Source organism: Scardinius erythrophthalmus, assembly GCF_964197995.2.
Source record: "Scardinius erythrophthalmus genome assembly, chromosome: 2".
In the NCBI taxonomy this organism is placed as follows: domain Eukaryota; kingdom Metazoa; phylum Chordata; class Actinopteri; order Cypriniformes; family Leuciscidae; genus Scardinius; species Scardinius erythrophthalmus.
Genome location: NC_138222.1, coordinates 12,921,269 through 12,943,285, shown reverse-complemented (window position 1 = coordinate 12,943,285; position 22,017 = coordinate 12,921,269). Strand labels below are relative to the sequence as shown.

Here is a 22,017-nt window from a genome sequence, read left to right as displayed (position 1 = left end):
AACTTACAATTCTCACATTTGCTACTCAATTTCTCTGTAACACTATACTTATAATAAGTATACAGTAATAGGGTACTTACAAATCATTTGGAAACTATTAGTTTATAGTTAATTCAAGGTTTACATATTGTAGTTTCTACATTGTTAATATATTAAAGGTGGGATCAGTAGTTTTTGAAAAACACTTTTGAAAACTGTGTTTGGACCTACTACCAAAACACACTTGTAACCAATAAGCAGTAAGGGGCGTGTCTACTAATGATGGGGAGGAGAGAGCGCTCAGTGCACACAGCACAGGTGTGTTCAAGTCCTCCTGGAAAGTTCATACTTACGAGGTGGGATGTTGTGTTTAACGGCAGGTGCATTCAAGTCACTTTCATCGGAGTAAGATGGCGGTGTACTTTTTCTTAATTAATTACACAAAAATACAGCAAGGTTCTTAAACTCTAGCTCTAGAAAATGAAGAACAAATATTTGCATAAGGTGTGCTTTGCTTTTTTATGTTTTTAGTTAATTTATGAAGCCACTGCAAACTTTATTGTTACATATTACATTTTTATTTTATAATGCTATCATACTCTGTGCAGCCAATTAGCTTGCAGCGCTGCAAATAGAAAAGCCTGACAATATCACATCTAAATACCTTGAATACCATGTTTCTCAATGACACGCCCCCAACTCGTAAAGATCGGGGCTTAAAGAAAATCCCGAGCTCCCCACTCGTATTTACAACATTGTGGTGGTGTTCAACTCGTAAATACGATCTACACGAGATGACTTGAACGCACCATTAGCCGAATGACTACAGAAAGAGAGATGGCCGATAAAAAAAAAAAAAAGAGGAAAATGTCTGCGGAACTTAAAATTAAAAAGAAGGCCTACAATCAGGCAAGAGGTAGAACTCGTGTTAATATCTGAGAAGCTTACCAGCGCTGGAGAGAACTCAAGGAGTGGAAAGGCCTAACATCGGACGCCGAGTTTACTTTATTTCTTCTTGATAGGTGAGTAAGTTAACATTGTTTAGTTTTGTTTCACAGAACTAATACATGCTGGCCATTGCTTGAATATGCTTGTGTGGCATCTTTGCTTGTTTTTTTCATTTGCGATATGATTGTCGTTCGATTCAGCTATGAAAAAAACACATATAAGCCTGGAGCGTTTAAACCACGTCCACTGTCTGTTTCAAGCGTCGGCTCCCAAAGTGTGTCTGAAAAGTAAGATAATATACTCCTGATGTTTATTTCCTTTGGTTCCTCACTTAGTGATCAATATGATATAACCCCATCATCTTGTTATAGTTGTAATATATTCGTTACTATGACTGTCGTACTCGTGCTATCGAGCTGATTGTGATCACTTTGTTGAGCGTCGTCTTCCACGTGAAACGGAGCTGAACCATTGACGCGTTAAAACACACATTACTACTAAAACACATTAGACATGGATTACACCAGAGTAACACATTGCTTTCACTTACCCTCTGCCTGATCCCACCTTTAATAGGCTATATACAAATAGTGAGTTTATCGTCACTGTAATTAATACAATTATTATTGTTTAATTAGCTCATATGTAAAGATTTAGAGTTATATCATGTTTCTTTATGCTTTATTAACAATTTAAGCATAAATAGTTCTCCTGTTAGACTTGGAAAAATCTGAAAATATAATTAAGTGCTTTAAACCAATCTTTATTGGACTTAAATTGCATTAGTATTAAGTGTTCCTTTAGCCTGGTCTAAAACAGTTTCTGGCCAATTAAAATAATGACTGAATAGTCAAACTCTTCTCCCATTATTGTTTCAATTGCAACCGTTAATTCTTCGCCAAAAAGGTATTTTTTCGGGCAGGCGCTAAAAACATGAAAATGATTAGCCATTGAGATTCATTGACTCCAAACTAAAGACTCGGTGTGCCTGTGTTTAGTGCTATTAATTTAAGAGTTATATAGAATCATACAACATTCTTCCAGTTTGTATTATTTGCCTGTGTCACACATAAATCTGTCCAGTCTTCCTCTGTTATTTGAGATTCAGACTCCTTCCCCCATTTTTGTTTAATGTATTTTGAAGGATGGTTCTTAGGCCTCGTTTACACTGCAGGTCTTGATGCCCAATTCTGATTTGTTGCCTATATCCGATTTTTTAGACCGTCCGTTTACACGTTCTTTCAATTGAGACTCATTTCCAATTTATGTGTTTACACTTGCCATACTGTCTGAAACATCATGCATGCTTATTAAGTGTTCAGAAAATCCCATCTGCCTGTTTACATGACAGTCGCATTGGCACATATCTGATTTATTTCCACATATGAATGAGCCCCGAAACCTTGTTGTGCTGAGCCCTGAGCTTGTATACATCCATATAAACTTAAAACCAGCTTTGTGTTATCTTCTAATATATATATGCATTTGAAAATAATGTAACCAAATAATAATCTTCTGTCAATATACTTTGAACTTTTTTTTTTGTTAAAATAATCTAATTTGCAGGAATCTATAGAAATCCTGCTTTTCTTGTCCACATGTCTCTAAAAAATTCTGTAGTCTAAATCTGTAGTCTAACATAGCAGGTTCAAAACCTGGGTCAAAATACTCAATACTCAAGCTTGGTATACACCAGCATACTAAATGTTTCAACTGTGCGGTATAATAATAATCCCAAAGACATGGTAGAGCTCTATCTTTCCTCTCTTTCGCCAATGGCAATGTCTTAAACCGTATCCTAGGTCTTCTACTATTCCAGACAAAACTTGAAATCGATATATATAATTAAAGCAGCATATTTGTTTTTTGGGGTCTAAATATTTTGTATCATTCAGACGTATAATCTTCTGCGCCCAGTGCCTTATTTGCTTTCAACTTTGATATAGCACTATTTAATTCTTCTATCATTATTTCAGCCACCAGTGCTTTATTCTGTTGTTCCCCTATTGATGGCAATAGCAATGAGAATAAGGTATACCCCTGAGTGGTCATTACAGTTTTTGATTATATGCCTATCTGAATTATAATTCTTGATAGAATGGCATGCTGAATAAAAAGTAAATTGTTTTTCCCCTGGGGTGAAATTCTCTCCATATATCAATATACCCAATTATTTAAATGGTTCTTTGAACCATTTTGGCATTTGAAGCCTTCTTTTTGGAAGGATTAGACGTATCCAGTCTTAAAGGTGCAATTGGTGATCTGGGAAATGCGAACTTTAGCCTGCTAGCATTGAAAGCATACGATCCCACTGTAGCATATGAGCAGTTCATTCATTCTTTGAGTTTGAATTAAGGAATCATGGCTCGTTGAATCTAAAACAATGGACATTCCTCATGAAACCGAAAGCTTTTAGCCTCTGAACTCATGTATGTAAATCAAACTCTCTGCAGGCTAACTGACCAGCCTGGTGCCAGCATGGCTGGGTTTAGATGGCTCTCTGACAACTTTTACGGCTACCCCGAGACTTTATAGCACCCTAGACACACTCCAGAACCTAAAATCAACATTCTCCTGCGAGCTCCGCAAGCCTTTCTATGTGACATTACACACACGCCACACACACGCCACACACACAAACATCCGTTGTGTGTAACTTAGGATAGAAATATCCTTTTAATGTATGTACATTCCTATATGCATGTGTGATTAGTTTTTGCCTTATAATAGAGGTGTGGTTTTCTAATGTGTAGTTTTGAATTCTAAGTGTTTATTGAAAGAATCCAATATTGTCTTGTAACCCGACCTCGGACTAGGTCATAAAGTTTATGACCACCAAGTTTCAGCAGCTCATCCAGCTCCTCTGCAAGCGAGATAACGGGGAGCGCAACATTCCAACACACACATTAACGCGCACACATACACAAACTGTGAACATTAAACTTAAAATATATGCATGTCATATTTCATATACTCCTGTGTGTTTCACAGTTTATATTCACTTCGTTTATGACGTTTATTTGAAGGAACGAACCTTAAAATGCTTGTAATATGCATATCTTATGTAACTTTGTATTCATGACATGTTTGATATCTCTGTAATTTTCTCAATCTAACGGAGTCGAATTCCGATAGCAGAATGCAGTAATGTGCATTATTTTACACCTTTCATATTTCTGAAAGCCGAACAGCTCAATCCCATCTCCTCATGACTCATTCCAGTGGGCGTTGCCTACAGGACAAAGAAACTTCTTCCCGCTCTGAAATCTCTGAAGGTGATTGGTTCACGTACGCGAAGTAGGCGTGAACCCATCTTCTCCATAAGAGACTGACACCGAAGTTTCTCAGAGAGCACTTTTTCTGTGAGAGGTTTTCTGGGTCCATGGCTCCTTTGGGAGCTTTCCTCCGTTTCTCTTTTCTTTTTCTCTAAGTCTTTTCTTTATTTTCGTCTTCGGACTCTCCCTACGTTCAGTGAAGCGAACGTAGCCGGCAACTTCAACTCAAAGAAAAAGACTCTTTTGAAATTCCCGCGACCGCGCTCAGCTCCTCTTCCTTAACTCTTCCGAGTCGCCGATCACGCCGGCGTGATCAAATCACATGACCAGTTTAAGACGTCGAAGCATAAAAACAAAGTCACGTTGAGCGCTGCTGTCCACTTCTGTAAGAAAGTACTGGCTTGAAACTCTATTTTACTTTTTGTTTTGTGTTGATAGACCAAGTAAAAACGGAGATATGATAATTTAAACTTTATATAAATTTTTTTTGAAAATATTGACGCGTTCGTAAAGGAACGCAAGATGGGATGCGAGAGGCGTTGCATTTATTCTCATAACTTTGACGGTTTTTGTCATAAAACAAAACGGAGAAAAATGTGTGAATCTGCTGACTCTGCTCTTCAGGCTGCACATTTTAGGGAGTGGAGGAGGAGCCAACTGAGCAAAGAAGTGAAATTGAAAGGCGCCTGCGGGAGTCGGGAGATTGAGGGAGTAGACAGAGAGACATATATATAGAAAGAGAGAGAGAGAGATATTATTGCTAGTTTTTGGAAAAGTTTGAATAGATTTTGAGAGTAGTTTAGGAGTAGTGTAGATAGTTTAGGTAGTTTTTTGTGGAAGGAAAATGAAGCGAATGTCTTTGGTCTCATTGTTGACAGAAACTGTTTTGAGGAGTGGCACAGATAAATAAATAAAAACTCACCTGATATTCGTTGTAAATAGTTGTATATATAGTTTGATTTTGTGTTCATTTTACCTTTTGTATAGTATATTTGCACTTTTTAGGAACCCCTCTTACTCAAGGAAGGAAAGCCCTGTAATGTAGCTGTCTGTGTAATTGTACATGAAGTGTTTTGTAGAGTTTCTAAGCAAAAAAGAAAAGAAAAAAACGCCTATTGCCACACCTGCTTTTTGCTGTATATAGTTAGATTTTATCTCAATTTTACCTTTTTTATGTTGTATTTGCACTAATTGGGAACCCTCATACTCTGGGAATGCAAGGCCTTAAATATAGCTCTCTGAATAATTGTGTGCATAAACTTTTAAAAAGTGGCAAAGCTAAAAAGAGAAAAAAAAAGCCTATGGCTACACTCGCTTTTTTTTGTAAATCATATTTTTTTTTGTATATAGCTTGATTATATCTGAATTTTACCTGTATATGTTGACATTTACAACTTGTGTTTACATTTTAAACCTTTTAAAATGCTTCATTGAGCATATTTGTGTTTTTTGTAGTAAAAAAACTATAATTTTTCTATTCGGATTTTGTGTTTTTTGTGTGATTTTGGGTCCAGTATGTTGATACAGAACATAAAAGTGAAAAAATAATTGTCTGTTCATATAGATGATGTTGTGCTGAAAAAAACAATACCAAACATTGGTATGATAAACATTTGTTTATGTCGCAAAATAAAAAAAATAAAAAGTACTCAAAAACGGCCAAAATAGCCTAAGACTCCGAAGAGTTAAGGACACACGCACGAGCACTTCGTCTGAGAGAATTTCTGGTTCCATGGCTCCTTAGGGAGCTCTCATCTCCGTTTTTCTTTTCTTTACTAAGTTTTATTTTCATATTCGCCTCTCCCTCCACGAGGGAGATGAACTCTGAATTGTTTCGTTGGTAACTTCACATTCGGTGAACCTTTAAATCTTCCTGCGAGTCTGCCCGACCCAGAAGACACGATGGAACACGCCCAGCTCTAAAAGAACGACACACGCGCTTTCTTTCCTCAGCAAATACAAAGAGAACCATACGCAAGCATTGATTTTTGATTTGATTGATGTGATTTCTTTTTGTCTCTCTCAAAGGTTACCTGGTCTGTGATTTTTGCCATACTGTGATCTCTCTCTGATCGCAGATTTTGCTTTCACTTTCTCTCGCTCACCCTTTCATACTCTCTCTCTCATCTGTTATCCGTTTTGTCTTGTATTGTTTTACTGTTTGTATTGTTATACGCATATTTACTCGTGTAAATTGCAGTATTTTGTATTCCTTAGTTCGATGTAGTATTAGTCCAATTATTAAAATTCCATATATCCTTGATTGCCTCTGTCTTAAATGCTCATATTACGAGTCAATGAAATGTTCGATCTTAAGCTACAAAGCTGATTTGTTACTTTTCAGTAACCTAAATTTTATAAGGACAGGAGAATAGTTTCATGGCCAGAAACTATTCTTCCTGAAATTATAAGAAGTGATAACTTTATTGAGAAGTTGATAAGTTAATCTTACGGCCGTTTGCTGGACAAACAACTGTTTGATAATTACATTAATTTCCCTTAAGGGTTATCTCATATAATGATCTGAAATAGACTATTGATATATGAATGAGGAATAATAATTCGTTGTGATTGATTATTCATATATACAATTGATCTATTTTCAACTTCGATAATTTAATGTAACTGTAATATGTGATATATATATTAATCATATTCCTGATTAATTATTAAAATTCCCTATACAGTGAGGAAAATAAGTATTTGAACACATTGCTATTTTGCAAGTTCTCCCACTTGGAAATCATGGAGGGGTCTGAAATTGTCATCGTAGGTGCATGTCCACTGTGAGAGACATAATCTAAAAAAAAAAATCCAGAAATCACAATATATGATTTTTTTAACTATTTATTTGTATGATACAGCTGCAAATAAGTATTTGAACACCTGTCTATCAGCTAGAATTCTGACCCTCAAAGACCTGTTAGTCTGCCTTTAAAATGTCCACCTCCACTCCATTTATTATCCTAAATTAGATGCACCTGTTTGAGGTCGTTAGCTGACACCTGACACCATGACACCATAAAGACACCTGTCCACCCCATACAATCAGTAAGAATCCAACTACTAACATGGCCAAGACCAAAGAGCTGTCCAAAGACACTAGAGACAAAATTGTACACCTCCACAAGGCTGGAAAGGGCTACGGGGAAATTGCCAAGCAGCTTGGTGAAAAAAGGTCCACTGTTGGAGCAATCATTAGAAAATGGAAGAAGCTAAACATGACTGTCAATCTCCCTCGGACTGGGGCTCCATGCAAGATCTCACCTCGTGGGGTCTCAATGATCCTAAGAAAGGTGAGAAATCAGCCCAGAACTACACGGGAGGAGCTGGTCAATGACCTGAAAAGAGCTGGGACCACCGTTTCCAAGGTTACTGTTGGCAATACACTAAGACGTCATGGTTTGAAATCATGCATGGCACGGAAGGTTCCCCTGCTTAAACCAGCACATGTCAAGGCCCGTCTTAAGTTTGCCAATGACCATTTGGATGATCATGGGAGAAAGTCATGTGGTCAGATGAGACCAAAATAGAACTTTTTGGTCATAATTCCACTAAACGTGTTTGGAGGAAGAAGAATGATGAGTACCATCCCAAGAACACCATCCCTACTGTGAAGCATGGGGGTGGTAGCATCATGCTTTGGGGGTGTTTTTCTGCATATGGGACAGGGCGACTGCACTGTATTAAGGAGAGGATGACCGGGGCCATGTATTGCGAGATTTTGGGGAACAACCTCCTTCCCTCAGTTAGAGCATTGAAGATGGGTCGAGGCTGGGTCTTAATGACCCGAAGCACACAGCCAGGATAACCAAGGAGTGGCTCTGCAAGAAGCATATCAAGGTTCTGGCGTGGCCTAGCCAGTCTCCAGACCTAAACCCAATAGAGAATCTTTGGAGGGAGCTCAAACTCTGTGTTTCTCAGCGACAGCCCAGAAACCTGACTGATCTAGAGAAGATCTTTGTGGAGGAGTGGGCCAAAATCCCTCCTGCAGTGTGTGCAAACCTGGTGAAAAACTACAGGAAACGTTTGACCTCTGTAATTGCAAACAAAGGCTACTGTACCAAATATTAACATTGATTTTCTCAGGTGTTCAAATACTTATTTGCAGCTGTATCACACAAATAAATAGTTAAAAAATCATATATTGTGATTTCTGGATTTTTTTTTTAGATTATGTCTCTCACAGTGGACATGCACCTACGATGACAATTTCAGACCCCTCCATGATTTCTAAGTGGGAGAACTTGCAAAATAGCAGGGTGTTCAAATACTTATTTTCCTCACTGTATATCATTTGAGCTAATGTTAATGTACTACCTAGTGCGGTTACACCACCCTCCCTGAAAATCGCCATCCAAAGCCATGCCTCCTCCAAAACACTTGAACGTGCAAAGAGCAGAAGCGAAACGACTAGAGACAACGCTATTGGATTACATCATGTGTTATTCACATGATGTTATACAGTGAGGGGAGAAACAGAAGCACTTGCTTGCATACATAAGTATGTGATTGTGAGATGACTACAGTTCAGAAATTGACCTGTTGACATAAAGGAAATAATGTACTTCTTCTTCAGGTCTTAAGCATCATCTGCCACATTCTTGTAGATTTGGGTACCATTTTTGAAAAACATTCAATGAAATTTAGCTGGATTTGGTGTTTGTAACCGAATGCCCTTGGTTTTGAGCTCCTTACGTGACATTAAAGAAAAGGAAGACATACGTGGGGATTCTGGAGGATAGTCCAGATCAAAATAAATCCTCTTCTCTTCAAATCAAACTTATTTATTTTTCCATGCTGTGTGCAGCACCTGTGATCTGGGTGGTGCATCGTGGGGAGGCTTTTGAGCAAGTGCTCTATGGCAACGCTGTATTCCAAGCTCGGTGTCCATTAAGAGCCAAGCTCCGATTTTATAATCCTCGTCAGAAAGTCCAGTAGGTTGCTTCTCTTGGATCCCTCCGGGACCTCTAGGTTGTTCCATCTTGAGCAAGCTTCTAGGTCGGTTGACTGTTTGCAAAGCCTTCAAGGAGTGAATCACTTGCCACTACGTTTTATTCCTCGATATCGGCTATGCGCTGTTCTGCTTTCATCATTTGGGCGTTAGTAGTTTGCATGCCGCTTGAAAAGTCTTTAAATTTCTGTTTAATTTCTTCTTTAAACTCATTCACTTCTGCTACTTCCGCTTATCATCATGAAGAGAGAGACAAAATTCACCCATATCACTTTTAAAATCCACTCTGAGCACTCGGATCTCGTCTCGAAGGGCCCGTATACCAGAGTTAGCATTGCTTGTGCATATGTTGTAGTCTTTGACAAAAAATATGATTTTCTCAGTGTTTTGTTCAAAATGTTAAATTTTTTTATGAGACTTACCCAAATTTAAGCGTTGATAAAAAAGAATGCATGAAGCTAGAATATTTTTTTTTGTGTGTGTGTCTTTGTTTTGTTTAAAAGCAGAGGCTTTGTTCTTTCTTTTGATATATTGCACGTTCAGATATTCATACAATAATATGGGGGCCATGAAACTTTTGAAAAAACTATCAAAAATGCTGGCGGTGGCTGGCAACTTTTAAAAAAAATAAATAAATAAAGGGGAAAGAGTTAAATATGTTGCATACATACTATTTAAGTACTATTTGCAATAACACGAACATGAAGGAAAAATATTAGGCAATGTTAAATCGTTTTACAATTTATTATTATTTAATATTAGGCTTCTTTTCTTTCTTTTTTTAAGTTGGTGACAGAGCCAGCTTTTTTTGATTATTTTCACAAAATTTTCATGGCCCCCAGACTATTTTGTTGTATGAATATCTGAACATGCAATATATAAAACGTACGAACAGTCTCAGCATAAAAAAAAACTAAAACCTTCCTTCATGCATTCTTTTTTTTATCAACACTTGTATGTGGGTGTTTCATAAAACAAGCAACATTTTGAACAAAAAACTGCAGATCAGATTCAGAATGATGATCAAAACATAGATGGAACAAATTGCTTATCAACACCCCCAAAGCTTTTGCAGTCCTATTATACCTCTTCATGGGTTCATTCAGTTATGTTAGGTTGATTTATATGCTCTTTAATGTTTGATGATCATGTTATTTTACATGTGCAGAAGCAATGCTTATTTCTGTTTCTTCTGAAGTTTGCGCAGAGATAACTTTTTTTTTCTCAAAATCTTTCAAGGCTTTTACCTTGGAACCTATTTCATGGTTTGTGTTCTGGAGCCACCAGGCACGGTGGTGGAGTGGCCGGAGCGCATTGAGGGTTTTCTGTTAGAACAGTGTCGTGTAAGCAGCCCCTAAGTAAATAACTAATGATCGTTGCGACGGAAGTGAATCAATCAAAACTAACCTTTGCTGGACAATAACTATATTATAGAGCTGCTGTAAAGCCCAAACTACCTCTGTTACTTTAATTTCATATTATCACTGTAAAGCTGCTTTGAAACAATCTTGTTAACAGCGCTATATAAATGAAGGTGACTTGACTTGACTTGACTGTATGAGCTACACTAGCCACTTCCATCCTGTGTCTGCTGCTTCTGTTCTGAAACTTCTGGCGCTACAATTCTGCAGCTGTTTACTGCCTATCTAGAATGCACAACAAGTGGAATGATATAAACGCTGATACGGGTGTAATATCGCACTCCTGGAAGGCCCCAATCAGATTCGATGACCAGAACTAACTTTTAGTTTTAGAAATATGTATAATCTAATAAAAATAGTATTGTATATTAATATTTTTATATTATGTTATATATATAATCTAAATATATATATATATAATTCAATATAATATATTGAAAATGAAAAACACAATAATCTTGGTGTGTGTGATGTTGCACAAGCTAACCAGTTGTAATGGATCAAAGACTTGTGAGACCACAGACATACACACTTTGATGGTTTTGTTGCTGAAAGGTCTACAGAATGAACCAAACACACACACAGAAGAGAGAGAGAGAGAGAGAGAGAGAGAGAGAGAGAGAGAGAGAGAGAGAGAGAGAGAGAGAGAGAGAGAGAGAGAGAGAGAGAGAGAGAGAGAGAGAGAGAGAGATTCCATGGACAGAGAGTGAATTTTAGATACAAAGATTAAGAGTCTACAAAACAAAGACCGCAGGCTCTGTTACCATGGAAACCTCCTTTTCCGGAACCCCTCGGAGTCGAGCGTAGAACTCCAGGTGTTCTCTTCCCGTCAAAAGGTCATCTATCGCATCAAACTGCGGACAGTAACCCATATTCTGCTGCACCAACTGCATTTCAGAGCGGATGCTGAAAAGTTAAACAAGAAATCACTCTTAAATCCTTAGCAACTGCATAACACCACTTTTTAGCTGGAACAAGCAGTGTTATTTTAGTATCATTGAGATACTATAGTCTTGAGTTTTCTTCCAGGAACGCACACATTTAAATAATTCCCACCCAAGGTAGATGCAAAATAAAGGGGTGAGACATGGTTGAGTTGCTTTAATAGTGTGTTGAAACTTGCGGTCATGGTAAGGGACAAGGTGTTGGGGGTAACGAATTACAAGTAACAATTACATTTTTTTAAAGTAACAAGTAAAGTAAGACATTATTTTTAAGTTTTTAAAGTTTTTCTTTCTCCTATTTATTTACCTCTACTGTACGGGGGTTAATTTGCATTTCCTAATTTATCACTTCACTTTTGGCATGAAAGGACCTTTGTCCTATGTATATACCTATGTATATAACCTTTACATTTGCCAAAATTAGACCCTTTTTATTTGTTACGCATTACTTTCCATCAAAAAAATATGGCAATTAGTTACTTTTTTAGGGAGTAACACAATATTTTAACTTTTCCCAACACTGAAGGGGGGTAACATTTCCCAAACACGCTCGAAGCGGTTGAGCAATCACAACACACTGGTCCAGCCGATCAATTAGAACACATTGTGCTTTTCGGAAAGAGACATGAAGTAAATAGAGTGGTGCAGGTATGACATCACTTTGTAGGCCAACCGACAGTTAGCATCACGCTGGTTCCCTCGACAGAAATCCAATAGGATTTTCCAACAGGCTTTTGGATTATCGCTAAAAATAAGCTCTATGATCAACAAAAGTTTATGACACTTGCACGTTATGTCTATCAAGATAATTATCACAGATGAACACAACTTTTATGAATTTTGAAGCCTAAATGCAGTCGCCAGCAGTAAAAAGCTAAAGGTAGGCTATAAATGAACTACACCACGGTCCTATGACTTCAACGTCACCATCACTAACAGCATAATGATGTTGTAAAAGAGTGAGTTTACCTTTTTCGGCTTGATGACGTTTAATCTCCCCGACAGCCTCTGTAGTCCCATTTAGCCACTTGTTAGCAACCGCCTTTTTCAAGACACGTAACAGCTTAAAAAAATCACGAGTGGGGTAATAATGATGTGTTTTATGAATAAAAAGTGAAAGTGTCTTGAGCTTGTGTTCACTGCCTAATTTCAGTCATTTAACGAAAACCCAATTTAAAATTGGGTCATTGACTTCAGAACGATGGAAGCGGAAGTGCTAAAATGCTAACTCGCTTCCGCGCTGTGGCCTACAAAGTGATGTCATACCTGTACCACTCTATAAAGTGTCACTGGCAGACTGGGAAAAGAGGTGCTGGAACAATGTAAAATTAGCGAAAAATTATTTTGAACATTTAAGCATAAAAACCTATTCTAGTAAACCCTAAAACCAAAATCAAGACTTTGAAAAAGGGCATAATAGGTCTCCTTTTAGGTTACCCAGCTTACTGTGGGAAATTAATGATAAAAATGTTTTCCCTTTAATTTATGGGAAATATAATTGATTAAAACCAATTATTTTATGTTAAATTTAGATAAAGCTCATCAAAAAATGATTCGAAAATAAAACAGCTCATACACAGTAATATTTAGTTCGACCTCCCGAAGTTGACAATGAATATTTGAAGATTAAGCATCTCTTTTCCCCTGACCAATTAAGCATAATAAATTTGCTGAACTTTACTGTTTTTTTTTTACCCTCTTTAGTAAGACTTAAGTACAGCTTATACGTAATTTCATAAGTGTACCTGTATCCGTTTACGAAGGCATCTCCTGCTGTTGGGCTGATGTCTCCAGTCAGCATTTTAAAAGTTGTAGTTTTACCTGCACCATTTATCCCCAACAAACCAAAACACTGCAAACCAAACACACACAATGATTTAGTGACAAATGCATAAACAGGAAAAAATAAATAAAAATACCTCAACGACCCAATGAGAAACACAATTTTCAAGCCAGTGTTGACACATTTAACAACAGTTAGTAGCTTTCAAAGAGTATCACAGCAATGAGTCAATATTTGTTTCTTGCTAATAATAGAGGGTGGCAGGTGGTATCAGGGGAAAAAGACTGTTATAAAATATTAGAACATGTTTTTTTTTTTTTATTGCTGCCAAAAATTAAATGCATCTCTGCAAAAAGTAATTCCATGGGGTCTTTAGAGGCTAAAGTTATTTAAAGACCTTTGGCATTATACTCTTATTAAAAAATAATGAAATTCTTTAGACACTTTCTTCTTAGTGCTTAAAATAAGTTTCCATTTTATATGAGTGTGTGTCATTTACCTCTGCAGCAGGAACACCCACACAGATTTTATCCACGGCTGGAGTGAGCTTCACACGGTACATCTGAAGAAAATAATAAAAATAATAATAATAAATAAAAAAAATCACCTGTTTAGAGCTTCTTTTTTTTGTTTGTAAACACTTTATTTTGATGTTCCACTTCAGACATTCTACTAACTAGAAGTAACTTTGCATCTACATGTCAACTTATTCTTCTAACCCGAACCTAGACATCTAACCCTAACCTAACAGTCTACTAATATTAAAATGAGTTAGTTGACATATATTTGCAAAGTTGCATAGTTAGTAGAATGTCTAAAGTGGACCGTCGAAATAAAGTGTAACAATTTTTTTTTTTTTTTTGTAAATATATAACTGTTTTCTGTGTAGAAAACATTATGTGATCCTCTAAGAACTAGTGCTGGGCAGCGATTAATCGCATCCAAAATAAAAGTTTGTGTTTACATAATATATGTGTGTGTACTGTGTATAATAAGTTTGTATATATAAATACACACACATGCATATATATATTTAAGAAATATTATATACTCTGTATAAATTTATACATAATTTATATTATATATAAATATACATATTTTATATATAAATAACATTTTTTTCTTAAATGTATACATGCATGTGTGTGTATTTATATATACAAAATAATTCTACACAGTACACACACATATATTATGTAAACACAAACTTTTATTTTGGATGTGATTAATAGTTGTCCAGCACTACTAAGAACATATTAACCTTGTAAAGTCTGACATATGAAATAATAGATTAGTAGTAGATCATTATAGATTATCAAAGCTCTGTAGCTTTAAAACATATAATGCAATGCAATACAAAGATGATTGAGAGATGAACAAATAAACGTTCCTCAAAAGCCTGATGGATCATATTTAACAAACATTTGAACATGATTTTTCTAAAAAAATATATATGGATAATCAAGTAAACCTAAACAGCTTCCAGTAAATGTTCATCTTGAAATATTACTAACAATATAAAAGTTATTCTGTGAATAGCATCTGTACATCAACTTAAAGTGCAGTGATGCAGTCCATAAAAAGTGGTGTTTGAGCTGTACTTGAGCTGTGTGGATGTTGAGAACTGTACGTTCTCCTAGAATATTCTTTCAGGAATATTCAGTATGAGGACTCAGTCGGTCTGAGATGTCTGGGAAAGAAGTGGTGAGGATCTCCTACATTAACACCTGTCCACACTTAGCTGCAGATTCATGAAGAACGGAGCGTGATTCATGTCACACAAACAGTGTCTCTTGAGTAGAGACAGCTGCTCTCTGCCAGTCTAGCTCAGCGCTGAGAGACATCTGATTACAGAACAGGACCAATCAAACTCTCACTCTTAATCACTGGACACTCCTGTGCACATCTGTACACTCGCACGCCTGGAACCACGAGCCTCTGCTCCGAATATTCAAAGTCTATTCTTGTGAAACAAGAAGCATTACTTGTTACAGAAATAATATACTTTAAAAGAATATACTTAAGAGTAAACTGAATGTAATGTTTTCAGACACCTAACTGCATGTTAATTGTAATTAAATGAAAATGTACTATAGTTTAATTTGATATCAAATGCAATAAGCAGAACTTTAGAGTGTTTTGACCCACTTAATTAGGACTTAAGTACATCTTTATATGTAGTTTCAGAATTGCTTCTATTTACAGGCTTTGAATTATGGTTAAAGTGTACTGCCGAATATACTGACAAGCATTTATGGTAAACTAAACTTTACTTTAATGTCATTTCTAATGAAACTCATTTTTAAAAGAGTAAGCACAAAAAAAAAATCTGGTGTTTCTTCTGAGCCTTTTTGATTATTAAATAATCAAGTGGGGAAAACAGTATTGATCAGAATAACCCTGCTGTGAAAAAAAAAAAAAAAAAAAAATCTGGTTTGCTGGTCTTAAATTGTTCAAAACTGTTTTAGCTCATTTAGCTGGTTGCCCAGCTGGTATCAACTGTTCACCCGACTTTTCACAACTGTCCACAAATATGGCACTTTTCAAAGTATGAAGCTGGTAATTCATCATCCCTGAATGAATGTAAAGAAACACTGCACCTCACTGATGCCACAGGAACAGGAAATACCTTAGTAAGGTCACATATTTGGAGCAGGTCATTCTGAGCTCCACCCTGGTGCACACGTTCACGCTCCCGAGCAACATCTTCATCCTCTCCTCCTGATGATGTAGGCAGTGACTTTATCGACCTGTGAGTAAAGATGTGTGAATTTCACCGCAGATCAGACAACATGATCATGTGTGTGTATATTGTAGAGCTGCACGATTACTCGTTAAAAGACCGCGATCTCGATTCAAACACCCACTCGATCTTAATCCTAAATGACAGCTATTTGCTTGTGTCTATTAAACCTTTGACAAAATTTCACCGGAACATTCAAATCTGTCTTTGCACTGCCGCTGACCTAGAGAGAGAGCAGTTGTCATGTATAGGTATAGGCTTCACAAACAGTCACAACCCACACAGAATCATTATTTCTGTGTTACAAATATTCAAATAATCACAACAGTACTGGGATAAAAGCTTATAGTTCGTAAATAAACATTGATGTCTATGGTAGTGACCAAAGTACAGAAAAGCACCTGTTGAAAGTAACTTGGCACTTCTAATAATGATTGTATCAATTAATTGTGATGCAAATCAGAATCATTACTCCAGTCTTCAGTGTCACATTATCATCCACAAATCATTTTAATATGTTGATTGGTTGCTCAAGTAACATTTCTGCTAATTATAAATGTTGAAAACAGTTGTGCTGCTTCACATTCTTTATGGAAACTTCCGTAACTTTATTTTACAGTGATCCTTTTACACATCTTACATTTAAATACTATAGTAATAACAGTAAATTATTTTTAATTAGAAGCAACTAACCCTAAACCAAACACCAACACTAATCATATAGTAAGTACATGTTGTTAATATATTTGTATAATGACACTGTAACAAGGGCAACATAAAAGAAGGTGTAAAAATTTTCATTATTACAAACTTTAGACTGGTACTGTAGGTGCCAACCAATTTTTCTTTAGGTGTGAGATTTTTAAACGTGTAAAGAAGTGTGTTTTTCTTACCTTGGTTTGCAGAAGAACTTGTACTGTATGAGAAGGGTCAGGCCGAACATAACTGCCCCCTGAATGGACATGGCAAACAGATTCTTGCCCACCAAGTTCCAGTTGAGAGGATTTTCAAAGCGGTCTTCACCTGAAAACAGAGAACTCACTTACTTTACCACAAATATCAGCTTTCAACACTGAACTACAAGCTTCCGCATGCGTCAATGTCTTACCCAGGTTTTTGTAGAGGGTGGCCATTGCCTGGTTTTTGGCCATGTCCATCAGGCCTCTTCCCAAACAGAAATGAGGAAACACCAGCAGAGCCTGTTTCACTATGTCATTGATGCGAGTTATATTCTGGACATAAAGACAGATGAGACAGAGAATGGCAATGTTAGATTGGAAATACATGATTGTTCAAAATGAGAAAATGTATATGAACATTGTTTCACTGATTGTGTCATATGGATGTTTTTATAGTTATTTTCTGATCTTTTAATTGATAATGACTTCTCACTATGCACATTCCAGTGTTAATTTAGTATATTTATATATATATATATATATATATATATATATATATATATATATATATATATATATATGTTACCGGCAAAGTGTGTAATCCGGCATTCTATAGAATGCCTAGGTAATGTATAGAATTAGGCAATGTATTTTTGCCAAAAACCATCAGGCATTCTATACAATACCGGGATTTCACACTTTGCCGGTAACATATATATTTTAGAATATTTATTAACATTTTGAATTATCTTTTATTTTAGTTTTAAGTTATTTTGTGCTTAGTCATTTTTAATATTTGTTTTTAGCTTTATATTTTATTTTATGGTTTAGTTTTTAGTAATTTTAGTACTTCAGCCCAAACTTCAGCTCTAACTTTTTTAAGTCTAAGTTTTTCATGTAATATTTATATTTAATTTTATTTATATTATTACATTTTTTTTAAAGCCTTAGTGTTAGTTAACAATAACACTTTGCTAGGAAAAGAGCAACATGCGTGTTCTGTTGAACTTCTCCTTTTTTTTTTTTACATAAGAGTATACAGGTTTAGAAGTGATTAAATGATGACAGAATATTTATTTTTGGGAAACTATATTCCATTAAATGTTTTTTTTTTTTCTTTTTTTGTATAAGGTCATAACTATTTGAAGCAAACCCCGACACACCTAGATTTTGCTTTGCATTTTATATAATAAGTCTAAATGTGAAAAATATGTCAAAAGAACATTCACTGTATCATTCTATGTGGAGTCTATCATTATATATTATATACATTTGAACCGAATACAAATGTCTACCCACAATTTTTAAAACAAAACAAAAAATTACCCAATACCAACGAATAAGAAAATGATCAATACTTCCGGCTCGCACCTCTGAAATGTAATTTGTTTTGTATGATTTTGAAATCCATAATGTCAACAAGTAATGACAACATTGTTTTGTGGTGACACAACGAGTGATTAGAAAAAGACCCCAAAACCACCTTCCTTTTATTTTCACATTTTAATCCACTTAGTGGATGGAAGGTTGTAGCATTTGACCAGCTATGTAATGATAAGCGTATTAAAAACTGTCTACTGGGGAGTTGGGTCCTTCGGTTTTCAACAAAAATGAAAGCTTGCGGGTTTATAGACGAGCTATGCCACATTACTGCATTAAATAATTTAAATATTGTTCAAATATACATATATCCTTGTGTGAATGAAGTGAAACTGTATCCTCAATCTCAAGCTAAAATCTAAAGTTGATGAAACATCGTTCTGATGATAGTCAAGCCGTCTTCAGCAGCGTGCGATTCATCAAACACACTCTCACACAGCTGAAGAAATCATGCAACAGTTTTCTTGCCAACTATTGTACGAGCCTCATGCTCATTCATCATCACAAACACCAGAGACGGTGAAATCACACAGGATTTACACTGACCCATATTCTCCAAGACACACGTCCGCCATCATACACACACAAACGTGTTTAAAGTTCAGCTTTAAAAATATCTGAGTGCCTTAATTCTGCTCCATTCAACAAACTAACTGGGGCATCTAGTCAATGGATTCACCAATTTATGGCATCAAATCTTTGAAATACAGCAGTTAAGAGAAGCTAACAGGACTAAACAGCTCATTTTATTGTCGTCTTTACAAGGTTTCATGAAGATGGCTGCACTATTATTTTAACTAATTATTAGCACACTTATTTATTATTTAGTACAATTTAAAAGTTACATTTTAATTGGACTAAAACAGTACATCGACCTAAGCATTAACCTGACTAAAATATTTGCACATTTTGTTTTTGCAAAATCAGACTAACAGCCCTGGATAATTTGATTAATTCAATTCAATTCACATTTATGATTACAGCTTGACTTCATCCTAGCCTGGTAATACCAGACTCTGCTACTTTGCTTCGTAGAGAGAGTCTGGAGTTCCGTAATAGAAAAACGTTTTCTTTACCGCCTGGGGGCGCTAGTCTGAAGCTTAAAATCATTGGTTACCTGTAAGCCAATCACATAACGTTTGGTTATGGCGGGTGTTATGCGCATGCTCAGCCGCATCTAATTTCCACTGTAAATACATGTATGATGCGAAAACAAAACCATCGAGCGAAATACCGGAGTGAACATGGCTGTGAACGACTTTTGCAGATTATGTGAAGTAAATCTATGCATCCACGGTACAATCAGCGTCTACGTCACGGCTCTCAGCCGCCCTCTGTTCATTGATTGGCTGGCTGTTTTCAGGCCGGAGGAAAACGGAAAGCTATGACACGGTCTCAGACTGAGTACAGAAGCGAAATGAAATTGAGCAGAAGTACGAAGTCTGACGTAGTCAGGCTAACTTCATCCAGCATTTACCCAAGCAAACAAAGGGCATTTTCACAATGTTATATTTTGGTTGCAATTAGGTAATGTTGCAGTTCAACATCTTAAAAATGTTTTAGAAACCACATCTAAAACGTTATAACCAAAATAATGTTTTATAACATTATAACATTTAACATTTATTATCCAAAATAATAAACTTTGTAAAAAAAAAACCCACACCTTTCTGGTATGCTATTAAATAGCCCCCCCCCCACCCCCCCAAAAAGTGTAAATATCATGTGTGTTTATTACAAAACCAAAACCAGACCAAACGGCAACTTTTGTGAAATGTTAAAATACCGTAATCTGCACATTGGATACACTGGTATAACAATATTAGCGTCCACACCAACAAATGTTCTGTTTATTGTAATCACACGCTGCCGTTACTTTAACCCTCTGGGGTCTGGGCTGTTTTTGGGGCCCTTGAGATGTTCTGACATGCCCTGACATTTGTGCTTTTTTCAGTTGCTTATAAACATATTAATGGCAAAGGTGTAAATTCACTCTATAAAGCACAAACAGGGCTACAATAATATGTGAGCCACGTGTATATACATGTTTTCATTTTTGAGAGAATAATGTTTATGCATGGATATTGAAAAGACTAAAAACTAAAATTTCTGAAATAAGGCCACAAAACACATAGTAAATATGTGTCAATAAGACTTTTGACTAATGGATGTCCTCGCCTAGAATTTTTTCTTCAAAATTATGTGAAAATAGTCTTGCTTTATCGTTCACATAAAACCATACATTGATTTAAATTGATGTAAAACAGGTTTTGCTTGGAAAGCCAATATGCGAGGGGGGGGAGTAGTTTACACCTTAGATTACAATGTCCCACCCACTCTGCATAATGATGAGCCATTCACTCAGGTGTGAAACTGACTGAGCCACAATGCAAGGACAAAAGATATATTTAGAAGAAGACTTATATTGACCATTTAAGATTTTGCTTACATCTATCTTGTAAATATGTTTTGCTATTTTATTAAAAAGGTTACAATTACAACAATAATTACAATTTCAACAATATTTCAAGTGTACTCTTTCTTTGTAAAAAATAAATGATTATAGGCCTACATTTTATCTATGTATTCATTAGTTTGAATTTAGTCAACATTGGAACAGCTAACATCTTAGTTGATGACTTATTTTTGACAAAAATAGTAATTCATATATAGAAATTGCTAAACAAAAGCGTGGCAGTGTATTCTACAGTAAAAACTGTACCCAAATCTAGTCAACAAGATGTTGTCTTTCATATTTCGCCTGACTGTAACGTTGTTTTCATGAAATATTAGGGCATATTGTTAATTTGCAGTTTAATACGTTGCTTATACAAATAGCCTACATTTTATTTCAACATATTTCAGTCGATTTTTACTCATCTCAGTATAGCAATACACTTTGCTAAAACATCATCATTCATTCACACACGCGATTTAAATTTAACTTCTGGCAAAGATGAAGTTGACGATAGGCTTTTGACTCGCGATCTTCGCAGTAGGCTAGTGAACGCACCGGAGAAATGCACATTTATTAGGCTACATAGTTTTTTGTTTTGGATGGTTTTGTTTAGAACCAGCTTTCTGTAAATATATTTCACATTTTTTAGACATGTGAGGCGAGTAGGCTAGTTCAAGAGGAGAGAGTCCAGTTCAAGCACCTTATGTAGTGATTGCTAGCCTAATTTACTTTAAATCCAGGAAATTTGTTAATGAAAAAAATATTAAAATTAAGATACAATTGATACAAAACGAAATTCGTTTTAAAGAAAGGATTTGTAATTTCTGTTTTGAGGTCTCTGTGAAAGTTTGAAAGTCTTGTAGTGCTTTTTTTAGAGCGCTCGCGTCCATAATGGAGAACTGTCACGTAATATTGTTTTTGCCAGCTGTGGTAAACAGCGCACATCTATGCCGTTCATTCATTCATAAACAGAAACCCGAGAAGGAAAAACTTACTAGTATTCCTCAGCTCGTATTCCTTGTATTCCTCATATTCCTCATTATTCCTCACAGCGCTGCGTTGTAAACAAGTAATGATCTGAATAAATTTGTGTTTTGGTTTTCTCGAGCTGATAGGGGCGTTCACAGGTTTTGCTTGGATTGCCTCAGCCATTTGCGTTTGAATAGCACGCGCTCTCCGTGGGCGGAGTCACATTACATTTGAATTAGCTCTAATGAGGTCGACTGGAATCGC

At 36.0% G+C, this 22,017-nt stretch overlaps 1 protein-coding gene across 1 annotated transcript in view; it reads right to left on the bottom strand.

Moving 5' to 3' along the window:
• Window positions 1-22,017, bottom strand: part of LOC308685804 (phospholipid-transporting ATPase ABCA1) — a gene marked incomplete at its 5' end in the record, with an annotated part of 250,800 nt that overhangs the window by 30,798 nt on the left and 197,985 nt on the right. The window contains 6 exons of the mRNA XM_081357814.1: window positions 11,342-11,483; window positions 13,267-13,373; window positions 13,804-13,866; window positions 15,934-16,054; window positions 16,941-17,070; window positions 17,156-17,279. Coding sequence (XP_081213940.1) covers window positions 11,342-11,483; window positions 13,267-13,373; window positions 13,804-13,866; window positions 15,934-16,054; window positions 16,941-17,070; window positions 17,156-17,279 — 687 coding nt within the window. The remainder of the gene's footprint in view (window positions 1-11,341; window positions 11,484-13,266; window positions 13,374-13,803; window positions 13,867-15,933; window positions 16,055-16,940; window positions 17,071-17,155; window positions 17,280-22,017) is intronic.